The sequence below is a fragment of the Salvelinus sp. IW2-2015 genome, linkage group LG1 (assembly GCF_002910315.2).
Source record: "Salvelinus sp. IW2-2015 linkage group LG1, ASM291031v2, whole genome shotgun sequence".
Lineage (NCBI taxonomy): Eukaryota > Metazoa > Chordata > Actinopteri > Salmoniformes > Salmonidae > Salvelinus > Salvelinus sp. IW2-2015.
Genome location: NC_036838.1, coordinates 46,249,598 through 46,275,719, shown reverse-complemented (window position 1 = coordinate 46,275,719; position 26,122 = coordinate 46,249,598). Strand labels below are relative to the sequence as shown.

The window sequence follows — 26,122 nt, the reverse complement described above, 5'->3', positions numbered from 1 at the left end:
ATATTAGAGATCGCGTACCAGCTGTTGTTAACAAAGTGACACACACCCCCTCCCCTGAGATCCCCAACACTGCCGTTCTGTCCTGTCGATGTATAGAAATGTACCATGTCCTTGTTTAGCCACGACTCGGAGAAACATAGGATATTACAGTTCTTCAGATCACGTTGATATGATAGTCTTCATCTTCAACGGAGCTCATCCAGTTTGTTCTCCTGCGATTGCACGGTCTAGGCGGTTTATCCACTCCGACGTAGTCTCATCACGTATCCCACACTCCTTCTCAGTGTCAGGGATTTGGGTCTTGTCCACGATAATCAATATGTCATTAGCCTCCGACTCATTGAAGTAGAAGTCCTCATCCAAAACGAGGTTAGTGATAGCTGTTCTGATGTGCAGAAGCTGTTTTCGGTCATAGGACAGAGTGGAGGAAACATTCTATACAAAATAAGTTATGATCAGCGTAAGAAATATACAAAATAATACAATTGGTCAGGAGCCGGCAAAACGGCTGATATTCCCTCCAGCGCCATTGCTCTCAAATAGCTCCATGAGGGACAGTATTAGAATACACCAACCAAAATGATCCTCTTTCTTGAGCTGTTCACAAATAGCTTGCATGTGTCACATATTACAACTATAGGATTGTTTCTAAACCTAAGGTAACACATTGAGAAWCAAGTCAAGAATCACATACACTGATTATACCAAACATTAGGAACACCTTCCTAATATTGAGTTGCACCTGGATTCACCTGTTCAATCTATGTCATGGAAAGAGCAGGTGTTCTTAATGCTTTTCCATACTCAGTGTATATCCCCTAGCTGTACCTACCTGCTTGTAGGTTGCGTTGAGTCTGCAGCGTATCTTTTGATTCTGGACCTTTCCTCAAATGTCTGATTGGATAACAGAGAATGTGTGTGTAAATGTAATAAACAGAACCTATACGGGAAATCCACATTGTGCTTCAGTAAGCATAATAAAACCAGTGTTTACACAGCCATCCTTTCAGCCAGTCTGCCTGTTTTATTGTCTATCAGTACAGTGCATTGTCCCTTGATGTTGCCTGAGAAATAGAATCCATTGTGTTGATGGCTCAGGCAACAGCATCTCACATTCAATGGGTATCTACTTGATACAAAGACACCATTCAATTTGGGATGATAGCCTGGGAAAAAACAAGGTGAGGAAGGTAATACAAATAGAATAGAAATAATCTGGACAGTCATGCTAGGGATCTGTCATGGGGATACATCTACAGTAAATAGATTTTTGCACCATACCATGTTAACTTTCTGTTGTATCTGCCACAGTGACTATCTTCTTCCTGCCATATAGAGACTGTTGTTTTGCCCTTTTCTATCCTTGTCGTTATGTTATGGTGATTTGCAAGGCAGGCAGCTGGACGATACTTTACAGACAGCACATTATAGTAATTCATAGCAAAATTATGACAACTATATAGTTCCTTTTTACGAAACATGTCACGTTTATTTGAATTCTGAAAAGTGAGAAGAGTGTCAGTAGTAGGAGGAGACAGTACAKGTACATCAAAGCTGGGACCGAAAGACTGATAAACGGCCACCACAAGACGGCCTCCCCCCAGTACCCTGCCCTCTGCCCAGTGCCCTAGCCTGCCCCTCAGTCACTGTCACTAGCTGGCTGCCACCAGGTACTCTACCCTGCACCTTAGGGACTGCTGCCCTATGTACATAGTCATTGAACAGTGGTTAATTTAATAATAGCTATTTATATATCTACTGCTGTACTACATTTTTTATGATAAAAAAAATGTSAGTTTTGTGTGCTGGTTGACATTTACTGCATTGATTGATAGGAACTATGAACATAAGCATTTTGCTGCACCTGCCATAACACCTGCTAAACTGTGTAAGCAACCAATAAAATGTGATTTTGATTTGATTTAGTCCTTATATTTCACCTACGTATTCTGAATCCAACAGCATGTCTGCCCTTCCAGGGTGCTACAGTCCCCTCCTGCCCAGACTTATTTCCATCACCACTCCCTGCATGCCCTTGTGATGCTCATTTACATACTACCCAAATCCAAACAGCCTATTGGCTGAGGATATAATTGGAATTGGGCATAATTGCATTTATCCTCTCATAATTACCCGATGAAGGGCAATAGTAGGTATGTATGGATAATGAATGAACAAAAAGATTAATCCTAAGAAGTTTAGTGACAAAAAAAGTTTGGAGAATAAATCTATAAAATCAACTCAAATGGAATTGGGTGTCTTTTCATAAGAAGTGTTTCCAATAAAAACCATGAGTTTTTCACTCCTGAGAGCATGCTTGCTGTGTTAGACAMTCAGACCAATAATAATGTACTGTGCCTTTGGAAAGTATTCTGACCCCTTGACTTTTTCCAAATGTTGTTATGTTACAGCCGTATTCTAAAATGAATTAAATAGAAATAATCCTTACCAATCTGCACGCAATACCCCACAATGACAAAGTGAAAACAGAATTTTATGCAAATGTATTAACAATAAAAAGCAAAAAAAGCACATTTATGTAAGTAAATGCAGGTAGGCTAGTGGTTAGAGTGCKGGGCCAGTAACCAAAAGGTTGCTAGATCGAATCCTTGAGCTGACAAGGTAAAAATCTGTCGTTCTGCACCTGATAAAAGGCAGTTAACCCACTGTTCCTAGGCCGTCATTGTAAATAAGAATTTATTCTTAACTGACTTGCCTGGTTAAATATATTTAAAAAAATAAATAAATAAAAAAGTATTCAGACCCTTTGCCTTGAGACTCGATAGTTGAGCTCACGTGCATCTTATTTCCATTGATCATCCTTGAGATGTATCTACAACTTGATTGGAGCCCACCTGTGGTAGATTCAATTGATTGGACATGATTTGGAAAGGTACACACTTGTCTATATAAGGTCCCACAGTTGACAGTGCATGTCAGAGCAAAAACCAAGCCCTGAGGTCGAAAGAATTGTCCGTAGCGCTCCGAGACAGGATTGTGTTGATACACAGATCTGGGGAAGGGTACCAAACATTTTTTGCAGCATTGAAGATCCCCAAGAACACAGTGGCATCCATCATTCTTAAATAAAATAAGTTTGGAACCRCCAAGACGCTTCCTAGAGCTGGCCGCCTGGCCAAAATGAGCAATCGGGGGAGAAGGGCCTTGGTCAGGGAGGTGACGAAGAACCATATGGTCACTCTGACAGAGCTTCAGAGTTCTTCTGTGGAGATGGGAGAACCTTCCAGAAGGACAACCATCTCTGCAGCACTCCACCAATCAGGCCTTTATGGTAGAGTGGCCAGACAGAAGCCACTCCTCAGTAAATGGCACATGACAGCCCACTTGGAGTTTGCCAAAAGGCACCTAAAGACTCTCAGACCTTGAGAAACAAGATTCTCTGGTCTGATGAAACCAAGATTGAACTCTCTGGCCTGAATGCTAAGCGTCACGTCTAGAGGAAACCTGGCACCATCCCTACGGTGAAGCATGGTGGTGGCATCATCATACTGTGGGGTGTTTTTCAGCGGCAGGGACTGGGAGACTAGTCCGGATCGAGGCAAAGARGAACGGAGCAAAGTACAGAGAGCTCCTTGATGACAACATGCTCCAGAGCGCTCAGGACCTCAGACTGGGGCAAAGGTTCAACTTCCAACAGGACAAAGACCCTAAGTACACAGCCAAGACAACGCATGAGTGGCTTCAGGACAAGTCTCTGAATTTCCTTGAGCGGCCCAGCCAAAGCCYGGACTTGAACCCGATGGAACATCTCTGGAGAGACCTGAAAATAGCTGTGCAGCAATGCTTCCCATTCAACCTGACAGAGCTTGAAAGGATCTGCAGAGAAGAATAGGAGAAACTCCCCAAATACAGGTGTTCCAAGCTTGTAGCGTCATTCCCAAGAAGACTCGAGGCTGTAATTGCTGCCAAAGGTACTTCAACAAAGTACTGAGTAAAGGGTCTGAATACCTATGTAAATGTGATATCTGTGTTTAATTTTAGCAAATTTGCAAATATTTCWAAAAATTTGCTTTTGCTTTGTCATTATGGAGTAATGTGAGTAGATTGATTAGGGGGAAAAAACAATTTAATACATTTTAGAATAAGGCTGTAACCTAACAAAATGTGGAAAAGTAAAGTGGTCTGAATAGTTTCTGAAGAATTCTGAGAAGTCCATTATACAGAATGAGCCGTCGGGGTTAGTGATGGCCCGGTGGGTAGGGCTGCCGTCTTAGCGGCCCTCAACCAATCATGCTATTTTGTTTGTTTTTCCGTGTTGTTCGTAATTTGTTTTGTACGTAATGTTGCTGCTACCGTCTCCTATGACCGAAAAGAGCTTCCAAACATCAGAGTCGACTGCGAGGGATATACTGTTGACACCCGACCAGGCTCCGATCCCCGTGATTCGCTGGAGAAGGAAACGTAGATTTCGAGGCAAAGATCAGGGTGCCTTGTGAGGACCAGGCGACGAGTGGTTAATCTGCCCTTGCCCTCCATTCTGCTAGCTAATGTTCAATCGCTAGAATGAATGAATGAACTGAAGGCATGTATATCCTACCAACGGGACATTAAAAACTGTAATATTTTATGCTTCACCAAGTCGTGAATGAACGACGACATTAAGAACATGCGGCTCTTTAATTATTTGTTGTTCTTATCTCTTACTTAATTTTTTTTTTGTATTTTCTTAAAACTGCATTGTTGGTTAAGGGCTTGTAAGTAAGCATTTCACTGTAAGGTGTTTTATTCGGCACATGTGACAAATAAAATTGGATTTGATTTGATTTTAATCTATATAAGGGATAATTACGTTTTATAGCAAAATATCAACACACATACTACCAATCATAGACTAATGTAACTACATTTACATCTTCACAATTATTCAAAGGTTTTTGTTCATACATCAAGTTGACTGCAATTTCCTGTTGGAGTGAATAAAGACTTCAGCTCTCTGTTCTACACTACAGTAGCTTAGTCATGACAGCTGTGCTGACACTCCTGCTATAATAATAATGGCCCATTTCACATTTGCTGCTCTTTGATAAAGAACTCAAAATCTACTATACTGTGGCCGCTTCCTTTCTCCGGTGTAATTTCCTCAACAAATGGATCTGGGCTAATAACTAGGCATCAAAGTTGGACGTGTCAGCCACTGAACAGCTATCATTAAGAAGAAGTTTGAGGTTATTAATTATGTTTGGGGGCCTTTAGATGTCTGTGTCCGGAAGAGATCAGTGGAAAGCTGACATTTGGGATGAGTCATGGTGCCTATTACTGTGGTTATACAGTACATTAAGGACTACCTTACAGGCTTTGAAGACACTGAACTCAAGACTACCTTCCACAGAGTGAACTCATGAATCATTGAACTCATGAGTTACAGTCTGATAGAAAGTGGATTTACCAGATATAGCCAACCATAGTAGTTGTTGTTGTACCTGTAGAAAGTTAATGGAAGTTGTGTTGAAAGACTTCAATCCATCCCATTGAACACTTGATTAACCAGTGTAGTGTTCGATCATCTCTGTGCTGAGAGATTGATGTGCTGGTGATTGATGTGTKGGTCACATTTTATTTGGATAGTCCGGATTTTCCATCTGTCATACTATCAACAAACAATCTGTTGATAAGCAACTGCTTGTTAAGGTTACAGTTAGGGATAGGGTAAGGTTTAGAGTAAGAGTTAGGGTAAAGGTTAAGTTTAGGGTTAGGGTTAGGAGACGGGTTAAGGTTAGGGTTAGAGCTAGTGTTAGTAGATAGTTGAAATGTTACTGATAGTCTATAGAGCACCTACAAATGGAAACAAAGGGTTACCAATGTGTCTCCTGTGAAATAGTCATAATAATGCGGAGAGGGGTCTGTTATCTATGCAGGGTGTGTTCTGATCTACTCCACCTAAGAAGGAGTGGAGTGAATAAAAGGGAGGGAAGAATGAACGGTATCTCTACTTCTCTTCCAGCACATCCCAGAGCACCCATTAAACACAATCTACTTTAGAACCAGCATAAACACGGAGAGAAACAAAACATTGATTTGTCCATCCTCATACATTTAAGGATAATCTTCACAGTGCCATATCTTTTTTTCATAAAATGTATAAACTGGATTCTCTCGCTCCTCTCTCTACACACACACTGCCATACACACGCTCAGTCCTGTTGTTCTGTACAGACACAGTGAGACTACGGGACGCTCCGAATCCTATTAGATATGAAACAAACAAAGAGGGGAATGGGAACGGCTCATTGAGGAAGAAAACACACATTCCCTCTCTCTCTCTGGATCTCTCTCTGTTGGGAATTTTACTGCACATCAGGAAATGCAAACTTGTAGTGTATTCAAGGTTTAAAAAGGGTTCTAATGTTCGTAATTTTCACTTCAAAATGTCAGACTTGATTTGCCCTAATGCAAAATATATCAACCCCAACAAAATGTTTTCATTAATTATAATCCACATAATATTTCAAATTTCCTGGTTCTGCAGGATTATTTTCCTGCTGTAGCAAACTGGTTCAAATTAAGATCCTACATCTGYATCCGACTGTGTGATTCTGGCAATACCGCAGGGAGATTGATGTGTCTCTCGGTTTAATACCTTCTGTGACTGTTCAGTGAGGAACCAAATGGCACAAAAAAAGATGCATTTCTAAATGACTAATATATACAAGTGTGTCTGTAGGGCGATCAGACAACGCTGCATCAACAGATATAGCTGGTGGAGCGGGGAGGAGTTGATATAAAAAATCATCAGGTACTTTCCCTGGAAAGATATTCTAATTGCATACATTTATTGAATGTGCTATTTTGATAAATTCTCTTTGGCACAAAGGGAGTTTTGTAAATGAACAATCAGAGATGAATTTGTGTGTGTGTGCGTGTGTGAGCATGTCTGTTTGTATGCATATTTCCACCAGTCATGACTGGTGTTGTTGACGTGTTGTTCACTCAGACGAATGGTAGAGTACATATCTGTTCATAATATAGATGGAACTTAAAGGAACTTATGAATGTACGCACCACATATTAAGAAAAAAAAATCTACATTAAAACAGTAAATCTTTTGGAAAATGAGACAGGCAATTCAGTATAGGAAATTGTTTTAATTCTGATAAGGTAGTATGTATATCTAATTGGGGTATTGCATGTCTGTCGAATGTGGCTAATACTTTCTCAATGTCTTTTTCAATATCTCCATTGGAAAGGCTTTCAATAGCTAGGTTTCCCTTAACTTGTCCAGTGAATTTTTGTCTACATTTAGAATGTTCGCATAGAAAGTACTGTAGATGCGACAATTGCATGCCACAGTGCGTTTCCAGTCTACTGCCATGTCGAAAAAAACAGCTGGACGTAATGACGTTACAGCAGGTAGCCCGCAAAAGCCAGCATGAATAGAATGCAAGAATTGACTAATATTTGCCATATTCTAATAATTCTGGTGCCTACTTATCGCCACAGTCTGTGCCATTGTAGTCATGTAGGCCTAGTAGAGACCTGAAACTATTTGATGGTGAAACTTCAAATTGCAATGTAAAGCAATTCAGGCATTCTTGAAAGTCAAGACAATCTTTGTCTTGCAAAGAAACATTCTTTTTCTAGTTGAATAAATGGATTTTGCAAGCAGTAGGCATTTACAATTAAATGTGGAGTGAAGTTTAATAGTTACACGATAACATCACGTGTCCCGCGTACCTTCAAAATTATTCAGCAATCATATTTTATTCAAAAAACACAGTTTCCATCATCAATTGTTGCAGTAAGGAAACTGTCGAACTGATAAAAATGTATTTGATCTTTAGAAAATCCTACATCTGCCATTACAAATGTTGCAATGATTTTTTGAGAGACATTGCTTTTGTCAGATAAACCTGGGTCAATGGAAACCTGCCAACTGTGTCAGTGTGGAATCTACACACAACAACCCTGCTGGTCATCTATGAACGTTTGAACATCTTGGTCATGTGCTGTTATAATCTCCACCTGGCACAGCCAGAAGAGGACTGGCCACCCCTCAGAGCCTGGTTCCTCTCTAGGTTTCTTCCTAGCCACCATGCTTCTTTTTATTTTTTTATTTAACCTTTATTTATTTAACTAGGCAAGTCAGTTAAGAACAAATTCTTATTTACAATGACGGCATAGGGACAGTGGGTTAACTGCCTTGTTCAGGGGCAGAACAACAGATTTTTACCTTGTCAGTTTGGGGATTTTATCTAGCAACCTTTCGGTTACTGGCCCAACGGTCTAACCACTAGGCTCACCTTATACATCTGCATTGCTTGCTGTTTGGGGTTTTAGGCTGGGTTTCTGTATAGCACTTTGTGACATCGGCTGATGTAAAAAGGGCTTTATAAATACATTTAATTGATTGACAGCCAAGTCCACACTCATTCTCCATAGCAGACACAGGAAATGAAATAAGAACAGGCGTTAACTCTCAGATACTGGGCCCAGTTGCACTGTTATCTCTAATTTAGCACAGAAAAGAGGACGTGGGTCGCTGTTGATTATAGTTTGTTTTGTTAGACAGTTCTGTACAGTGTTTTTATCATCTTTACAGAAGCTAAAGAGATTCCTATCCTCCAAGTACATCGCAGAATGGTGAATAAGACCAACACTTTCTCATGATGATCCTGTAAGGCTATTCCAGAGATTCTCAATACAAGCAAACACTGCAAACAGTCCTATACACAGAGAGGAGATTCAACCACTACCTTTGACTAGGAATTCACTGTACTTCATAATCAGGGACAGAAATGAAGAATCCCACAAAAGGATCTCCGTGCAGAATATTTTGTTCACTGTATAAGGGAGCCCACATACTCTTTTTATATGTACTGTATTTATATATGTATATATACACAAAGCATCTTACGTACAAAGAAAAAGCTCCAATGAATTACATAGAGCATGCCAACAAAGAAGACTTCTGACTGATATGTCAATCATGGACAGTGACTGTGGGCCCCCGGGTTGACCCCTGTGACCTCTCAGTGTCTGTTTACTCAGCGCTCGTTGTTGTTCCTGCGGCATTGCGTTGCGTAGGCAGAGTGAACAGCAGTCAGGGTCACTGCCCAGGCTCCACACAGTCACAGGAAAGCTGGCATGCTGAGATGTCGCTTCTAAGATGGATGCCGTTGACAAGGATGATGAAATAGGTAAAAGCAATCCCCACATAATGTCCCTCCAATGTGCCACTGATCCTGTAGGATCCCCTGCTCAGTAGCACTGAGTCTCAGTGAGGATCATCCAGTTTACCTTCCGGGAGGCGTTAGTGTTTTCAAATAACGTTTTTACAACATCTAAATAACCCCGGCTAAGCTGTTTTCGTTTTGAAGGGGAGAAAAAAAGAGCATGTGGGAAATTGGCCATGGTTGTTGTTGTGGAGTCTCACCGATGTGAGGCTCATTGATCAAAAAGGGGATTAGTCTGGTCTAAAATCCTTGGCACCACGCTAGCAAAGCTGTTTTATTTCAGAGGATATCCTTTTTGCGGTCACAGGTAATCCAGTCAGTCGTCGCTGATGTAATGGTTTTAGTCCATTTGGAGGGAGGGGATCCTGGCTGGGAGCCTGCGAGGGAACTCTTTGTTAGGTCCTAGGATGAATCTGAAACACACAGGGAAGAGGAGAAGAGAAACACATACACTTAGATAGAACACAGGCATACAAACGTGTGAGGATTACACCCAGATGAATTTCTCCATTCCACATGTCTTTTGAACTGAGAGGCTTTGTACAGCCCGTCTCTCTCACCTCTCCTCTGCTGTTATTGCAACACACAATCTCACACTCAGTTCGTGTAAATATGTACAAAAAGTGTTTCAGCAAATTTCGTGCATTTTTGTGTGGTTTAATTCGTGTGAGACTATAAAAAAAATTGTGCGACTTAACTCGTAGGAAAAGACACACATTTTTGTGCGACTTCATTCATAGGAAAAAATGTAATTGTGTCCCACATTGATTTATTCTTACATAGCCTTATTTAATTTTTTACTAGTCCCAATGTTGTTTTCTATGCTTGTTTTCACTTAATACTTTGGGATACTGGTGCTATGTCGGATGTTATGAAGKTTGCTAGATTGGAATCAAAAGCTGTATTTGTCTTTTTTTTTTGTATCAACGAAGGTATTTGATTGGGGAATGGTGCTACATTTTAATTTTGTAATTTTTAAATTTTACCTTTATTTATATAGGTTTTTTCTCATTGAGATAATATCTCTTTTCCAAGAGAGAACTGGTCCAATAGCAGCAGGGGGAACAACGTTTCAGACAAAACAACTTACATACACTAACACAACATTAAACAAAATTATAAACACACATACAGTACAACAATTACATATTACATTAAAAACACAAACACCTTGACTAAAAACAGCTGGCCTAAAAACAATTACACTCTTCTATGATATATACATCGATCAAGTGTTTAAACTCCACCAACGAAACTAGATCATCACATTTTAAAATGTTCAGGAGAGAATTCCAGGACCACGGTGCTWAGCAACTAAAACTATTTCTACCATGACCTGTTCTAATTTTTGGTACTGTTAGAAGCAAATCAGAATGGGACCGTAATTGATATTTATTTACTGACCTGACTAAAAAAGAAGCGATAAAATGGCATTTTACCCAATATGGCCTTATAAATCAGTGTATACCAGTGTTTAAGCCTACGCAAGGTCAATGACGACCAGCCAACAGCGCTGTAGAGATCACAATGATGTGTTAGACGTTTCTGATTTGTAATGAACCTGAGAGCTGCATGATACACTGAATCAAGTGCTCTCAGGGTAGTGGCTGAGGCCTGCATATATATAACATCACTAAAATCTAAAAACGACAGTAATGTACATCGTACCAGCTCCTTCCTAGCCTCAAAAAAAAAAAACAAGCCTTATGCCGGTAATAAAATCCTATTTTCAGCTTGAGCTTCCTTATCAAGTTCTCTACATGCACAGTGAAGCTCAGCTTATCATCAACCCACACACCCAAATATTTGTACACTTTAACTTGCTCTATAGTATGTCCAGCCAATGTAGCAATGACATGGTTTTTAACATGCCTGGCATTTGAAAATACCATGCATTTTGTTTTACCCGAATTTAGAATCAACTTTAAATCATACAGATTCTGTTGTATGATGTTAAATGCTCTTTGGGCATTTTCAAAAGCTAAAGATAAACTACTACCACTTGAATAAAGAACAGTATCATCTGCATAAAAATGAACATCCGCTGTTTCAATAAGAAACATCAATGTTGTTGATATACAAAATGAACAACAGTGGGCCCAAAATAGAACCTTGCGGGACACCTGAGCACACCTCTATGGACTCAGATTTACAACCATCCGCCATTACACATTGTGTACGATTTGATAGGTAATTTATAAACCAATCTAGAGCATGACCAGTAATTCCACAACATTTTAACCTTTGCACTAACACAGCATGGTCCACGGTGTCAAAAGCCTTCGACAAATCTATAAAAACAGACACACAATGTAACTTCTTATCAAGAGCACAGTGGATATCATTTAATGCCTTCAATGTTGCTGAAACAGTGCTGTGTCCAGACCTAAAACCTGATTACATTCCATTTAAGATGTTGTTTTCTTGGAAGTAGGTCTTTAGCTGCCTACTAACTAAGGACTCCAGTACCTTTGACAGTACAGACAATTTTGATATGGGTTGATAGTTGTCAAGTAGCGAGGGATCTCCACCTTTCAGGAGAGGCAGTACAAAAGCAGATTTTCATAACTTGGGGATTTCCTTAACATCAAGCGTAAGGTTAAAAATACATCTTAAGGGGGGAGCAATGATGTCTGTGGCTAGGTGTAGGAGGCGGGGGTCTAGTTCATCAGGGCCAGGGGATTTTTTWAAATCAATTTCTTTCAGGGCTTTACACACTTCTGAAACAGAGAAGGATGAAAAGGAGAACCTGGTGAAGGAGTGCACAGGGGTGTCAGGTAAATTTATAGGGGGCTCAATTATACCTTTGACCTTTTTTCAAATAAACTGCCTGCATCTAAAAAATGCTGGTTCAAGGCTTTCAGAATCGAGGTTCTCTCAGTTACAATCTGTGTGTCGACCAACAATTGTTTAGGAAGCTGTGTATCTTTTCTGCACTCCAAACCTTTCACTACTTGCCAAAATTTGGATGGATTATTTAAGTAGATTGCAGGTAGTGGTATGCTTTCAATTTACGGATCATAGCCACACCCATATTTCGAAGACGTTTAAAAGCCATCCAATCATCTGCCAAACCAGTCCCTCTTGCTTTAGGCCACATAGAATTTCGTTCCCTTATGATTTTTGTAAGTTCCTTAGTAAACCAAGGTTTCTCTCTGCCCTTAACCCTGAATTTTTTAAAAGGGGCATGCCTATTGCATACATCCTGGAATGCGTTGTGGAAGTAAGAAAAGGCAATTCCATCTCTATTCCATTCAATGCTAGACACATCATGTAAAAAAACTTGAATATCAAACCGCTTCCAGTTTCTTTTCGTAAAAACACATGGAGATTTCTTAGGAATTTTACCATATCTCACACAGGCAATAGCACAGTGATCACTTATGTCATTTGCAAAAATACCAGAAGCATTAAAACGATGAGGAGTATTGGTTAAGATCAAATCAATCAAAGAGGATTTCAGAGGATATTTTATATTCAACCTAGTTACACTGTTGACAATCTGAGTGAGATTGTAGGTATTGCACAGCATTTTAAGTTGATCAGAGCTAGATGTTAGCCAGTCTTGATTAAGATCACCCATCAGGACAAACTCAGAATTGACATTCTGTGATAACAATTTGAAAATACAATCCAGAGAGCCAACAGTAGCAGATGGAGGTGTATAACAGAAAGATACAACAATATTTAAAGATGAGCCAAGCTTTAGGTTCAAAGACAGATATTCAAATTGCTTAGGTTTAGTAACAGAAGTCAGAACGACCACCGAGAACTTGTCTTTTACATTTACAGCAACACCACCACCCTTACATTTACAATCTGTATGAAAAATATTGTAACCATTTATTCATGATGGGAAATTAATTCATAAATAAATGCAACTGCATGGTATTTGCAACTATAAAGAGTCTGGAATATGATCAATTAAGTAATATCAATACAGTTAAATAGGTTCAAGTAAAATAGTTAATTATGTTGGCTTACACTTATGGCACTTCCAAGGCTGTTTCATTATAATTTTTATGGTCGTGTCAATCATGTTATGTACTTAGGCTATTGTAACAAGGCATATGCCAGCATTGTTGGCTTACTAGGATTTCATGGCAACGGCCGTTGGAGCTCACTTTGCCACATATGAACCCTGGTTAGAGTCCCTGTTGCAGCTTTCTATTTCTTTGGCTACACTGGTGGCAGTGTTGGGATCACGTCCAGCTCACGTCTAGTTATAGCTTCAATGCCATTACAACTCTCCTTCCGTGGCCTCCAACTGCTCTTAAATACAAGTAAAACTAAATGTATGCTCTTCAACCGATCGCTGCCTGCACCTGCCCGCCCGTCCAGCATCACTACTCTGGACGGTTCTGACTTAGAATATGTGGACAACTACAAATACCTAGGTGTCTGGTTAGACTGTAAACTCTCCTTCCAGACTCACATCAAACATCTCCAATCCAAAGTTAAATCTAGAATTGGCTTCCTATTTCGCAACAAAGCATCCTTCACTCATGCTGCCAAACATACCCTCGTAAAACTGACCAACCTACCGATCCTCGACTTCGGCTATGTCATTTACAAAATAACCTCCAATACCCTACTCAATAAATTGGATGCAGTCTATCACAGTGCCATCAGTTTTGTCACCAAAGCTCCATATACTACCCACCACTGCGACCTGTATGCTCTCGTTGGCTGGCCCTCGCCTCATACTCGTCGCCAAACCCACTGGCTCCAGGTCATCTACAAGACCCTGCTAGGTATAGTGCCTCCTTATGTCAGCTCGCTGGTCACCATAGCAGCACCCACCTGTAGCATGCGCTCCAGCAGGTATAGCTCTCTGGTTACCCCCAAAGCCAATTCCTTCTTTGGCCGCCTCTCCTTCCAGTTCTCTGCTGCCAATGACTGGAACGAACTACAAAAATCTCTGAAACTGGAAACGCTTATCTCCCTCACTAGCTTTAAGCACCAGCTGTCAGAGCAGCTCACAGATTACTGCACCTGTACATAGCCCATCCATAATTTAGCCCAAACAACTACCTCTTCCCCTACTGTATTTATTTATTTGTTTATTTTGCTCCTTTGCACCCCATTATTTCTATTTCTACTTTGCACATTCTTCCACTGCAAATCTACCATTCCAGTGTTTTACTTGCTATATTGTATTTACCTTGCCACCATGGCCTTTTTTGCCTTTACCTCCCTTATCTCACCTCATTTGCTCACATTGTATATGGATGTATTTTTCTACTGTATTATTGACTGTATGCTTGTTTTACTCCATGTGTAACTCTGTGTTGTTGTATGTGTCGAACTGCTTTGCTTTATCTTGGCCAGGTCGCAATTGTAAATGAGAACTTGTTCTCAACTGGCCTACCTGGTTAAATAAAGGTGAAACAAAAAAAATATATATATGATCTAGTGGTGGGAAGCATTCTGTTTTTCAACATTGTGTTGGGTGTAATTACATTGATATATCTCGTGAACAATGGATAAGCAACAATGGGCATGACAGATAGAAGTGATCACTACAGGTGTGATCATGCCTTACATCAAAGTTGCCTGAAGCTGAATGGAAAGTGCTATGTTCTGACCAGTTATTCAGAAGAAAATCCTCTGTGACTGTCTATTTTACATAAGTTAACTKACCAGTGTGGACCCAAAACAAACACATTCTACACATTTACAAACGACCTGTTTAAAGTGTTATTACAACCATAGTGTTCTTTTGTTACTGAAGCTTAAATATAAAATAACCTGACAATGACCCACATCACATGGGTAGACAAATAATGTAAGTGTGTTAAGCAAAAAAACACAACTATTCTTTTTTAGGATGTAAACCAGTAATAGGAATAATTTTTTATCTAGAATCAAGGCCTTTCCCAGTCATAAAGGACGAAGCTAGGCCCCTCTTGGTTCTCACTGGCGAAGACTTAACTCAAGTTAGGGGTTATATGTCAGACTCTCCTACATAACGTATACCCCAGAGGTTGTAAATAAACCCTTAAGGTGATATAACTTGTATCATTATTATAGGGCTGTGAAACCCATAGCCGAATGGCTTCAGACTGAACATTTCTCACAGGAAATTGCAGTTGACATTGAACATAGCTTATGGTTAGGGTATTTAATTAATTTCAGACTCTCCTATGCCACTATTCCAAACATCTTATATCACAGAGGTTGTTAATAAACCCTTTTGAAGGTGATATAACTTGTATCATTATTATGTGAAACCCATAGCCAAATGGCTTCAGGATGAGCATTTCTCAACATTTATTTACGGAGAGCAATTTCCATTGTATAACAGTTAGTGTCCATTTATTTACGGAGAGCAATTTCCATTGTATAACAGTTAGTGTCCATTTATTTACGGCGAGCAATTTCCATTGTATAACAGTTAGTGTCCATTTATTTACAGTAGTGTGTTGATTAATTATTGTTTCTTCAGTGGAAATACAGAATATGTATAAAAATGCCAAATATACCAAAAGCTAAATCAAGCAGACATTTATGACTATTTAACCATGTTAATCATTACTGAAACATGCAAACTACAAACATTTAACAAGTTTAAAGATAATGAATACATTATCTTATATACTATATACAAATATTTTATTAGAAATAATTCATACAAAAGTCAAGAGTTGGCTATAACATGAGTACAAACAGAGTGTGTGTATATGTGTATAAGGGTTTCTGTGCGTGTGTGTGTATTATGGTGTGTATTATAATTTACCATTATAAAAATGTATCCCCATTCCCCGATCAATACCACCATTTTTTTTCACCAATCTGGCAACTCTAATAAAATTCCACATAGCCTTGTACAAAATGCATTTTGAAAGAAATGATGTAATGTACACAAAAAAAGTGAAGCCTTGTATTAAAAGCATTATGAAGAAAATTGTGTAATGTTGGCTCCATGAAATGTGAAATGAAGAAAATCGTGTAGGCCTACTGTTGCCTACATGGAAAAAGGGCCTTTCTGACTACAAGTGAACCAGTATCCCAAAGTATTAAGTGAAAACAAGCATAGAAAACAGTATTGGCATTAATAAAAAACAAAACAATGTAAGGCTACTATTATATTMTCATTATTTTGGTGACAACCTGGTTGATTAACAATATTGGGTTGTTAACGCATTTGCATTTTGTTATATAAATAAATAAATGTGTCAGTGTAGGACACCATTGCCCATCATGCATTACTCTAATAACTTTATTAGAGCAAAAGGTTGTTTCCGAAGTTTTCCCCAAATAAATGTGTTTTCCTGTGAATGAAGTCGCACAAAAATGTCTGTATTTTTTAAGCCAAACAAAAATGCACAAAATCTGCTGAACTACTTTTTGTACACATTTGCACAAATTGAGTGTAAGATTGTGTTGGTTACTGCTAAAAAACAGACAGATTTTGTGAGAGTAAACAACATTGAAACTGAGGTACATTCTCATCCAAAGGATAGCAGAGTTTCAGTGCAAAAAACCTTGGTGTGTTTCCATTGTGTGTATGTCTGCTCTGGGTAACATCACTGTGGTATATTTTGCCCTGTTATTTCACACTGCTTTGCCCACGATCAATGTCCTGGAACAGCCTGTGCTTCCTCTAACAGAACCAGCCAATCACCTCTCAGGATTTCAGTCTGTCTGTCTGAGCCCAGTGAAAGGACTGGTTCTGCTAAAAGGGATATATGCCTGACCGTCTTCCTTTTGATTTTAGTTCAACAACTCTTATTTAGTGTCAGTAGTGAATCTGGCTGGATTTCAATGGCACATTGTGCAGGCCTCAGACAGCTATTGAAGACTTGGCTTTTCAGTCCCAAGGCTGAACAAGGTTCTCAATACATTCATGAAATAGACTACACAAACTTTACTTACTGCATGCCTTTTGTCTTTTCTTGGTTATACCCACACCATGTTTTCTAAGGTTGACAGTGTGCCTCAATATACAGTATAATACAGTATAATAGTCTCTTAAATTTGATATTATATTTGGTATTTCCTCAAATGCTAATTTACAAAACAACATTCACAGCAATCTATCTCATTAAAACTGTGACGCTCTCTGGTGTTTTCCTAAATCTTGTGTAAGAACCAGAAATTAAGACAGAGATTAGGGTACCCTGCACATTGTGGGGCTAGTTCAAAACCCAAACCCAGTGGCTCTGGTTTCTCCCTCATACTGCTCACACTAACAATTCCATTCACCGGTCTCTACTAGTGGCAGCCAGCTGTGTGTGTGATTGAGACAAGGCACAGGACCCTGGGGGACCCCTTGGGCCCCTGGGCACAGCTCATACTGACAGGTCTGTGTGGTAATTTGGAGATAGAGGGAGTGGATGGTGAAATGATGTGGAGGTTGATAACTTTTCTCTCTCACAGGTCAGACTGCTCATTTTTWATTTTTTTATTTATATTTATTTATTTCACCTTTATTTAACCAGGTAGGCTAGTTGAGAACAAGTTCTCATTTGCAACTGCGACCTGGCCAAGATAAAGCATAGCAGTGTGAACAGACAACACAGAGTTACACATGGAGTAAACAATAAACAAGTCAATAACATGGTAGAAAAAAAAAGAGAATCTATATACAATGTGTGCAAACGGCATGAGGTAGGCAATAAATCGAATAATTACAATTTAGCAGATTAACACTGGAGTGATAAATCATCAGATGATCATGTGCAAGAAGAGATACTGGTGTGCAAAAGAGCAGAAAAGCAAATAAATAAAAGCAGTATGGGGGGTGAGGTAGGTAAATTGGGTGGGTAGTTTACAGATGGACTATGTACAGCTGCAGCGATCGGTTAGCTGCTCGGATAGCAGATTTTTAAAGTTGTTGAGGGAGATAAAAGTCTCCAACTTCAGAGATTTTTGCAATTCGTTCCAGTCGCAGGCAGCAGAGAACTGGAAGGAAAGGCGTCCAAATGAGGTTTTGGCTTTAGGGATGATCAGTGAGATACACCTGCTGTTGTACTGTAAGTGGTCCTGTGCTCATCTACTATCTGTTCACCCAACTCTCCTACTCAAAGAACTTTCTTGCCATAGTTTGTATGGTTCACTAACATGGTATGATATTGTGATGACATCCAACATTTTCAAGATTAATGCCACCTTTTTTCAAAGTTTGGAGTGATATACTTTTCACAACCATAAAGGCCATACAGGAAAGCCTGACTTACTGTACCATGACGACTCGATCATGTCCATTCAAAGGTAGTTTGACTCTCTTTTCTCTTTACCACTCAGGAAAAAAAATGCTATCTAGAACCTTAAAAAGGCTTCTTCGGCTGTCTCAATTGGAGAACACTCTGAAGAACCCTTTTTGGTTGCAAGTAGAATTAACCCCTTTGGCTTCTACAGGGGATTCTACCTGGAACAAAAAAGAGCTCTACCTGGAACAAAAAAGGGTTCTCCTATGGGGACAGCCGAGGAACCCATTAGAGTGTAGAACGTACCATGTGTTCTCTCTCTCTTCCTTCTGTACAGAACTAGCCCCTCTTGTCAGAAAGCTAATCGTTAAGCCCTAGTAGGTCCAGCATTTGCATCTGTATCATCTCTATCAACCAACGAATGGCAAAATGTTGCCGTGTTCCAGCAGAAAGTGACCTCTAAAATAACCAGCGCAGAAGCAGGTTGCCATTACGTCTGCTTCTCCCACAGAGAGACAGAAGAGAGACAGACTGAATCCCACAGAGGTTTGTTACACTCAACACAGGAAACTATATGCAAATGCTGTCATTTCAGCTGTCGTCTGTTCCGTCCCCTTCTGTGGAAATGAGCAGAGCAGCAGCAGGTAGGGATGGATTGGAGAAGGATTTTCAAACTATTGCCTTTTTTCTGTTAGAAACTAAGCCCTCTGCATTCTAATTTACTAGCCACATTAAAATGCAATTTACTCAGACCTCAGTAAGTAAAAAGAGCCAAGGACAATTGCCTTAGCAAAATAATTTAGACATTCTCTCTCCTGTTTTTCGTTAAGTGCTGAACACTTCTACTCCATTTGCAGAGCAACTTCTTCGAAAAGCAATGAAACACCCTGACGGAACAGAAAACTCCAGACAACAACATATATCAAGATCAATTTAATGTGACATTGACAATGGGTATAGAACAAAATAGTAGAAGAAAGTAGTACCGTTCACATTACATGAACCATGTGGATGGATAGTTCATGTAAAGTGTTACCAAACAAATATGGGAAGTGGAAAACATGAGTGCTTGGTGATGATCATTTCTTGTGTGGAGTGTTTTCGATTGATTCTTTTATGATTTCCCTTATTCAACACATTTGATGGTGATGCATCTGCTGGCAGGTAACTTTGCTCTGATCAAGCCTCCCAGATGGGATATATCCTGCTGCTGTTTGTGACTGGCTCGAAAAGGTGCCTTCTGTTACTTCTAATAGACAACATGTGGCTCTTGAAACAGCAATGTAAATACTGAATCTGAATACTGAGGCAACAGCTAGGAAACTCCCAAAGTCCTGGGCTAATAGACTTATATCAATATCATAATCTAAGGCTATCTGGTCTGGTAGGGATTCTTGATAATATTGAAGGCTTCAAATAACTAGATCATTTTAACAAAAGGGGCAGGTAGGCAGAATGATGAGATTTCTCATTTCACTTTCTTTTGCTCTCTCCCTTAACATAATTGTATGGTGGGAGCAGAAATGGATTGATCTATTTAGCCAGTGGAGCGGGTAATGTGGCTCTATGCTGGGCTTGTGTTTGGTGGGGTCCCTCCCCACTTCCCTTCACTGTGACTTCCTCAAACAAAAGGCCTGCCTTGTCTGCTGCTGATACAGAACAGGCAAGCAGGGCTCCCTCTCTGAAAGACAGAAAGAAAAAAGACAAAAAACAAGGGTATCAGACACTCACTTTGGCAGCGTCTTACTTTCATGCCAATTAAAAAAATGTAAGCTGATGTATTTATTTGTATGAGTTGGTGTGTATGTGTGCCTGATTGCATTTCACTGAGACTGTTAAGAGAAAAATTAAACCCTGCAGGTGAAGTGAAAATAAAAAAAGGATTTACTGGTGTGTAACAGAACAAATACAGATGAGGTTATCTACCCTCAATGCAGAAAGAATGAAAGATCTTGATTAAACCAGAGAAATGCAGAGAGAGAATAAAACCCTTTATGTTGTCTATTATCTATGCTGTCCACTGATAGCTGCCCCCCCATCAGAGGCAGATCAGGACATAAAGCAGCCTGATGATAAGAACCCACACAACAAGAGCCCAAGAAAACACATGTGCACGCATACAAACACACACACAAACAAACGCACGCACGCACACACACGTGCAGTCATGTCCAAAATCAACACATCAGATTGGGGATGGCAGACTAGGACTATGCACTGTAATCTAATTCACACAGTGCCCAGTAGCAAAACAGGACATGAAACAAAATGAGTGAATGGACGAGAGAGAGGGACTGGTCCTACTATTATACACTTATCCGACCACGACAGAAAGTGGTCAGGGCTGGACCTGTGTCTCTGTGTCTCTGTGTCTCTGTGTCTCTGTGTCTCTGTGTCTGTGTTTGTGTGTGTGTTTGCATGCATGTGTTTGTGTTGACAGCCGGCAATGCATGTCTTTTTATTTCTAGATATTTTTTTATTTGTTGACAAACATGATTTTGATTACGTGTGTTGCAATTGTTGCATGTGTTATACTGTAATTTGCAGTCTTGAGTGGGAGGGAGAGTGCAGAGTATTTTTGTCAAGCCTGCCTACTCATGCACAGCATGTAAACACACACACTTGATTATTTTCCCTGAGTATGTGGGTTAATGAGAAATCAGTGAACATGAGTCAGTCAGTCCCACTCCCATAGTTGTGTTTGAAGTGAAGTGCGCATGAAGAAAAGCTGGAGAGAGACTAACCTTTACAGAGGCAAGAATGCAGCTCAGTTTCTGTTGAAGCATCCTCTGCATTTTGCTTCCAGAGCTAAAAAGGTGAGTATGGCGCAGTGTTCTGCAAAGAGAGGGTCAAGAGAAAATGTTGACGTGTATATTTAGGAGTAAAAYCTTTAGTAGAGACTTTGCCTTTCTTACCCTAATGTACAAAACAGGATCCACTCATATTCACTGATATGAGTTTAGATCACTTCTCAGTACTGCACATAGTCATTGATTCCTATGAAGATTATTTAGGAGAGCGGTTCTCAAACTTCTCCTCGSGGACCCCCAGACATTTCACAATGTTGTTGTAGCCCTGAACCAGCTCACCTGATTCACATACTCACCTGATTCACCTTGATGATTAGTTCACAAGTTGAATCAGGTGTGCTAGCTCTGGAATTGATCAAATACATGGAACGCCTGGGGGTCCCCAAGGAGAGGTTTGTGAACCACTGATTTAGGAAATATTCTAAATTCTTACATAAAACTTATGAAACACTTTTCACTTTTTTGTCCAAAGAATGCATTCAGAGATGCATTCTTAAAGTTGGCTTTGTACTGTATCAGAGCGCTTACCTTGACAGGCTGGCAAAATCGTACCATCCGGTCAACTTCTTTTCACTTTTAGGATGGGGGCTTGGAATAGTAAAGTAGTATAGACTGTGTACTGTATAAGCATGCGGAACAACCTTGAAAAGCTCTGTGTGGTCTAACCTTCCCTGGCTGTTCCTTTCACTACAATCACATTAGTCTCTGTTTCTATTCAAAGTCATGGTTACGAATCACTAAGAGAAGGGGGAGGCAGCACTCGGTCTGGGGAGTCAATCGAATGAATCCAAATCTGGCGATCAACCTGTCATGGAGTGTTAGATGGGCTTGCTTCAGGGACATTATACCTTTTATTATTTTCATTTCTTATGGTGGATTTTTCATCTTGTTTTTTACAAACTACCTGGCAGTGGAAATATACTTGCTCTTAGCTAAGTTTATCTTTCTAAAGAGATTAACCCTCAGGCAAAAACAGGATGTTTCTCACTGCCTTGCTTACACTTTTCTGGCACAGGTCATAAGTGCTTACAGTTTAAAAACCCACCTCACGACAAAGAAACAAAAAAAAYACAAAAGTATGTGGACACCCTTTCAAATGAGTAGATTTGGCTATTTCAGCCASCCCCGTTGCTGACAGGTGTATAAAATTGAGCACACAGCCATGCAATCTCCATATACAAACATTGGCAGTAGATTGGCCTTGAAGAGCTCAGTGACTTTCAACGTAGCACCGTCATAGGATGCCAACTTTCCAACAAGTCAGTTTGTCAAATGTCTGCCCTGCTAGAGCTGCCCCAGTCAACTGTAAGTGCTGTTATTGTGAAGTGGAAATGTCTAGGAGCAACAACGACTCAGCTGTGAAATGGTAGCCCACACAAGCTCACAAAACGGGACAGCCAAGTGCTGAAGTGTGTAGCGTGTAAAACTCATCTGATCACCATGCGCAGTGCTACGCGACGGCTGGAGTGGTGTAGAGCTYGCTGCCATTGGACTCTGGAGCAGTGGAAACACGTTCTCTGGAGTGATGAATCATGCTTCACCATCTGGCAGTCCGATGGACGAATCTGGGTTTGGCACATGCCAGGAGAACACTACCTGCCCCAATGCATAGTGCCAGGTTTAAAGTTTGGTGTAGGAGGAAGAATGGGGCTGTTTTTTTATGGTTCGGGCTAGGCCGCTTAGTTAGGGAAATCTTAACGCTATAACATACAATGAYATTCTAAACGATTCTGTGCTTCCAACTTTATGGCAACAGTTTGGGAAAGGCCCTGTCCTGTTTCAGAATGACAATGCTCCCGTGCACAAAGCGAAATTGTTTGTGGAGATCGTTGTGGAAGAACTTGACTGGCCTGCACAGAGCCCTGACCACAACCCCATCGAACACCTTTGGGATGAATTGGAATGCCGACTGGGAGCCAGGCTTAATCACCCAACATCAGTGCCCGACCTCACTAATGCTTTTGTGGCTGAATGGAAGCAAGTCCACGCACCAATGTTCCAACATCTAGTGRAAAGCTTCCCCAGAAGAGTGGAGGCTGTTATAGCAGCAAAGGGGGGAACAACTCCATWGTAATGCCTATGATTTTGGAATGAGATGTTCGACGAGCAGGTGTCCAGATACTTTTGGTAATGTAGTGTATGTCATGTGTCTAGTGCATGCTTTATTTCTGTTTGAGTTTGAAAATCTATGTATTTTATATCAAATAACAGGAGACGATTACCCAAATTAGAGTAATGGGACAGCAGATGAGATCCTACCACAGTATATCAGTAGATGTACTAAATCATTTCCATCAGAAGTGTCTTGTCCAACTATGGTCACTCAGGTTCTAGTTACCGCCTGAGAGGTTGTTATTTTCTAAAGGTTGTAGTTAAGTGAGGCCTCCTCACCACGTCTCACTTAAATAACAGATTCACATAGCTTATCTATCAAAATCTATAGCCATTGTGAGAGTAACTTGTATGTGCTGTGTTCAGTGTGTGTGTGTGTGTGTGTTTGTGTGCATGTGAATGTATGAGTGAGTGACTCTAGTGCCAGTGCAGAGTCTCACCCTTGTGGTCTTGATCTTGTTCCCAGAGGAGCACATCCATCCAGAGTTATCAGGCAGAGTCTTACACTCCTCTCCCTCCAGACAGGGCTCCATCTCACACCACCACTTCCCAATCACAATGGACGCTGCCGGCGGGAGAGAGACACATAGAGAGAGAAGGCTGAGTTCACCCTGTCATCACGCACAGATACAGTCACACACAATTAGGGTTGTTAAGCTACTGGTAGTTTAAAATAATCTTCAGTAATTTGGGTAAKTAACAGAAAATCTATGGCAATCTACAGTATCGTAACTTTGTTAATTTACACTTGAATATTTATTTTATTTTATTCATATATAGTATACATTTTTCTATCCTTGTCCATTTTGTCCATGAGTTTCTAGTAGATAGACCATATCATTCAAGAGGAAATTACCTAATTAATGAAAAAAACATCTAATCAACAATGGCATTATTTTCTCTTCCAACTATCAATGTTTTTCACGCCAAAACATTGAAGGAAAAAACATACTGACATAGTCAAATAAATAGTGTGTAAAAAATATTGAAAGGATATTTCATGCTGAAACCCTCATACTAACCCTCATACCCTCATACTAAACACCAATGGTATACACTAAGTTGAATGTTTACATACAGTACCAGTCAAAAGTTTGGACACATCTACTCATTTAAGGGTTTTTAAATGTATTTTTACTATTTTCTACATTGTAGAATAATAATGAAGACATCAACACTATGAAATAACAWGACAGCTTTGCACACTTTTGGCATTCTCTCAACCCGCTTCATGAGGTAGTCACCTGGAATGCTTTCCCAACAKTCTTAACTTCTTGACGCACGGATCCCTTTAGCGGGATCATTTTCGTAATCAACCGCTGAATTGCAGAGCGCCAAATAAATAAAAAAATACTACAAATATTTATAATCATGAAATCACAAGTGAAATATACCAAAACACAGCTTAGCTTGTTGTTAATCCACCTATCCACCTATCCACCTTGAAAATATGCTTTACAGCGAAAGCAATCCAAGCGTTTGTGAGTTTATCAATCACTAGACAAAACAGTAAGAACAGCTAGTATCAAATTAGCTTGGTCACGAAAGTCAGAAAAGCAATAAAACTAATCGCTTACCTTTGATGATCTTCGGATGTTTGCACTCACGAGACTCCCAGTTACACAATAAATGTTATTTTTGTTCGATAAAGATTAGTTTTATAACCAAAAAACGCCATTTGRTTTGCGCGTTATGTTCAGAAAACCAAAAATTCCAAAAAGTATCCGTAATGTTCGTAGAAACATGTCAAACGTTTTTTATAATCAATCCKCAGGTTGTTTTTAACATACATAATCGATAATATTTCAACCGGACGGTAAACTATTCAATACTACRGAGAAAGAAAATGTCGAGCTACAACTCTCGGGCRCATGAACTAATCAAAGGACACCTGACGCGTTTTGATAAATCTCGCTCATTTTTCTAAATAAAAGCTTGAAACTATGTCTAAAGCCTGGTCACAGCCTGAGGAAGCCATTGGAAAAGGAATCTGGTTGATACCCCTTTAAATGGAGGAGGGGCAGGCAAYGRAACAGGGATTTTTCCAAATAAAAGGCACTTCCGGGTTGGATTCCTCAGGTTTTCGCCTGCAAAATCAGTTCTGTTATACTCACAGACAATATTTTGACAGTTTTGGAAACTTTAGAGTGTTTTCTATCCTAATCTGTCAATTATATGCATAAGACACGGCGTTTGGAACCAAAAATCTCAAATTTGGACTCATCAGACCAAAGGACAGATTTCCACCGGTCTAATGTCCATTGCTCGTGTTTCTTGGCCCAAGCAAGTCTCTTCTTCTTATTCGTGTCCTTTAGTAGTGGTTTCTTTGCAGAAATTCAAACATGAATGCCTGATTTTCGCAGTCTCCTCTGAACAGTTGATGTTGAGATGTGTCTGCTAATTGAACACTGTGAAGCATTTATTTGGGCTGCAATCTGAGGTGCAGTTAATTGCCGATTTCTGAGGCTGGTAACTCTAATGAACTTATCCTCTGCAGCAGATGTAACTCTGGGTCTTCCTTTCCTGTGGCGGTCCTCATGAGAGCCAGTTTCATCATAGCACTTTATGTTTTTTGCAACTGCACTTGAAGAAACTTTCAAAGTTCTTGAAATGTTCCGCATTGACTGACCTTCATGTCTTAAAGTAATGATGGACTGTCATTTCTCTTTGCTTATTTGAGCTGTTCTTGCCATAMTATGGACTTGGTCTTTTACCAAATAGGACTATCTTCTGTATACCACTTCTACCATGTCACAACACAACTGATTGGCTAAAACGCATTAAGAAGGAAAGAAATTCCACAAATTAACWTTTAACAAGGCACACCTGTTAATTGAAAGACATTCCAGGTGACTAC

General features: G+C 39.9%; 1 protein-coding gene across 3 annotated transcripts in view; it reads right to left on the bottom strand.

Moving 5' to 3' along the window:
• Window positions 1–4,933: 4,933 nt before the first annotated feature.
• Window positions 4,934–26,122, bottom strand: part of LOC111968520 (chemokine-like protein TAFA-1) — a 280,927-nt gene continuing 259,738 nt past the window's right edge. Inside the window, exons 4-6 of one of the 3 annotated variants that reach the window (XR_011480455.1) lie at window positions 23,706–23,830; window positions 21,088–21,178; window positions 4,934–9,604 (exon numbers count right to left, since the gene is read on the bottom strand). Coding sequence is in view for 1 of the 3 variants with exons in the window: in XM_023994176.2 (XP_023849944.1) it covers window positions 9,587–9,604; window positions 23,706–23,830 (143 nt within the window). In the remaining 2 variants the exon portion in view is untranslated. Of the gene's footprint in view, window positions 9,605–19,261; window positions 20,025–21,087; window positions 21,179–23,705; window positions 23,831–26,122 lie in introns of those variants that run through there. The other 2 variants (XR_011480454.1, XM_023994176.2) reach the window with 2 other exon arrangements.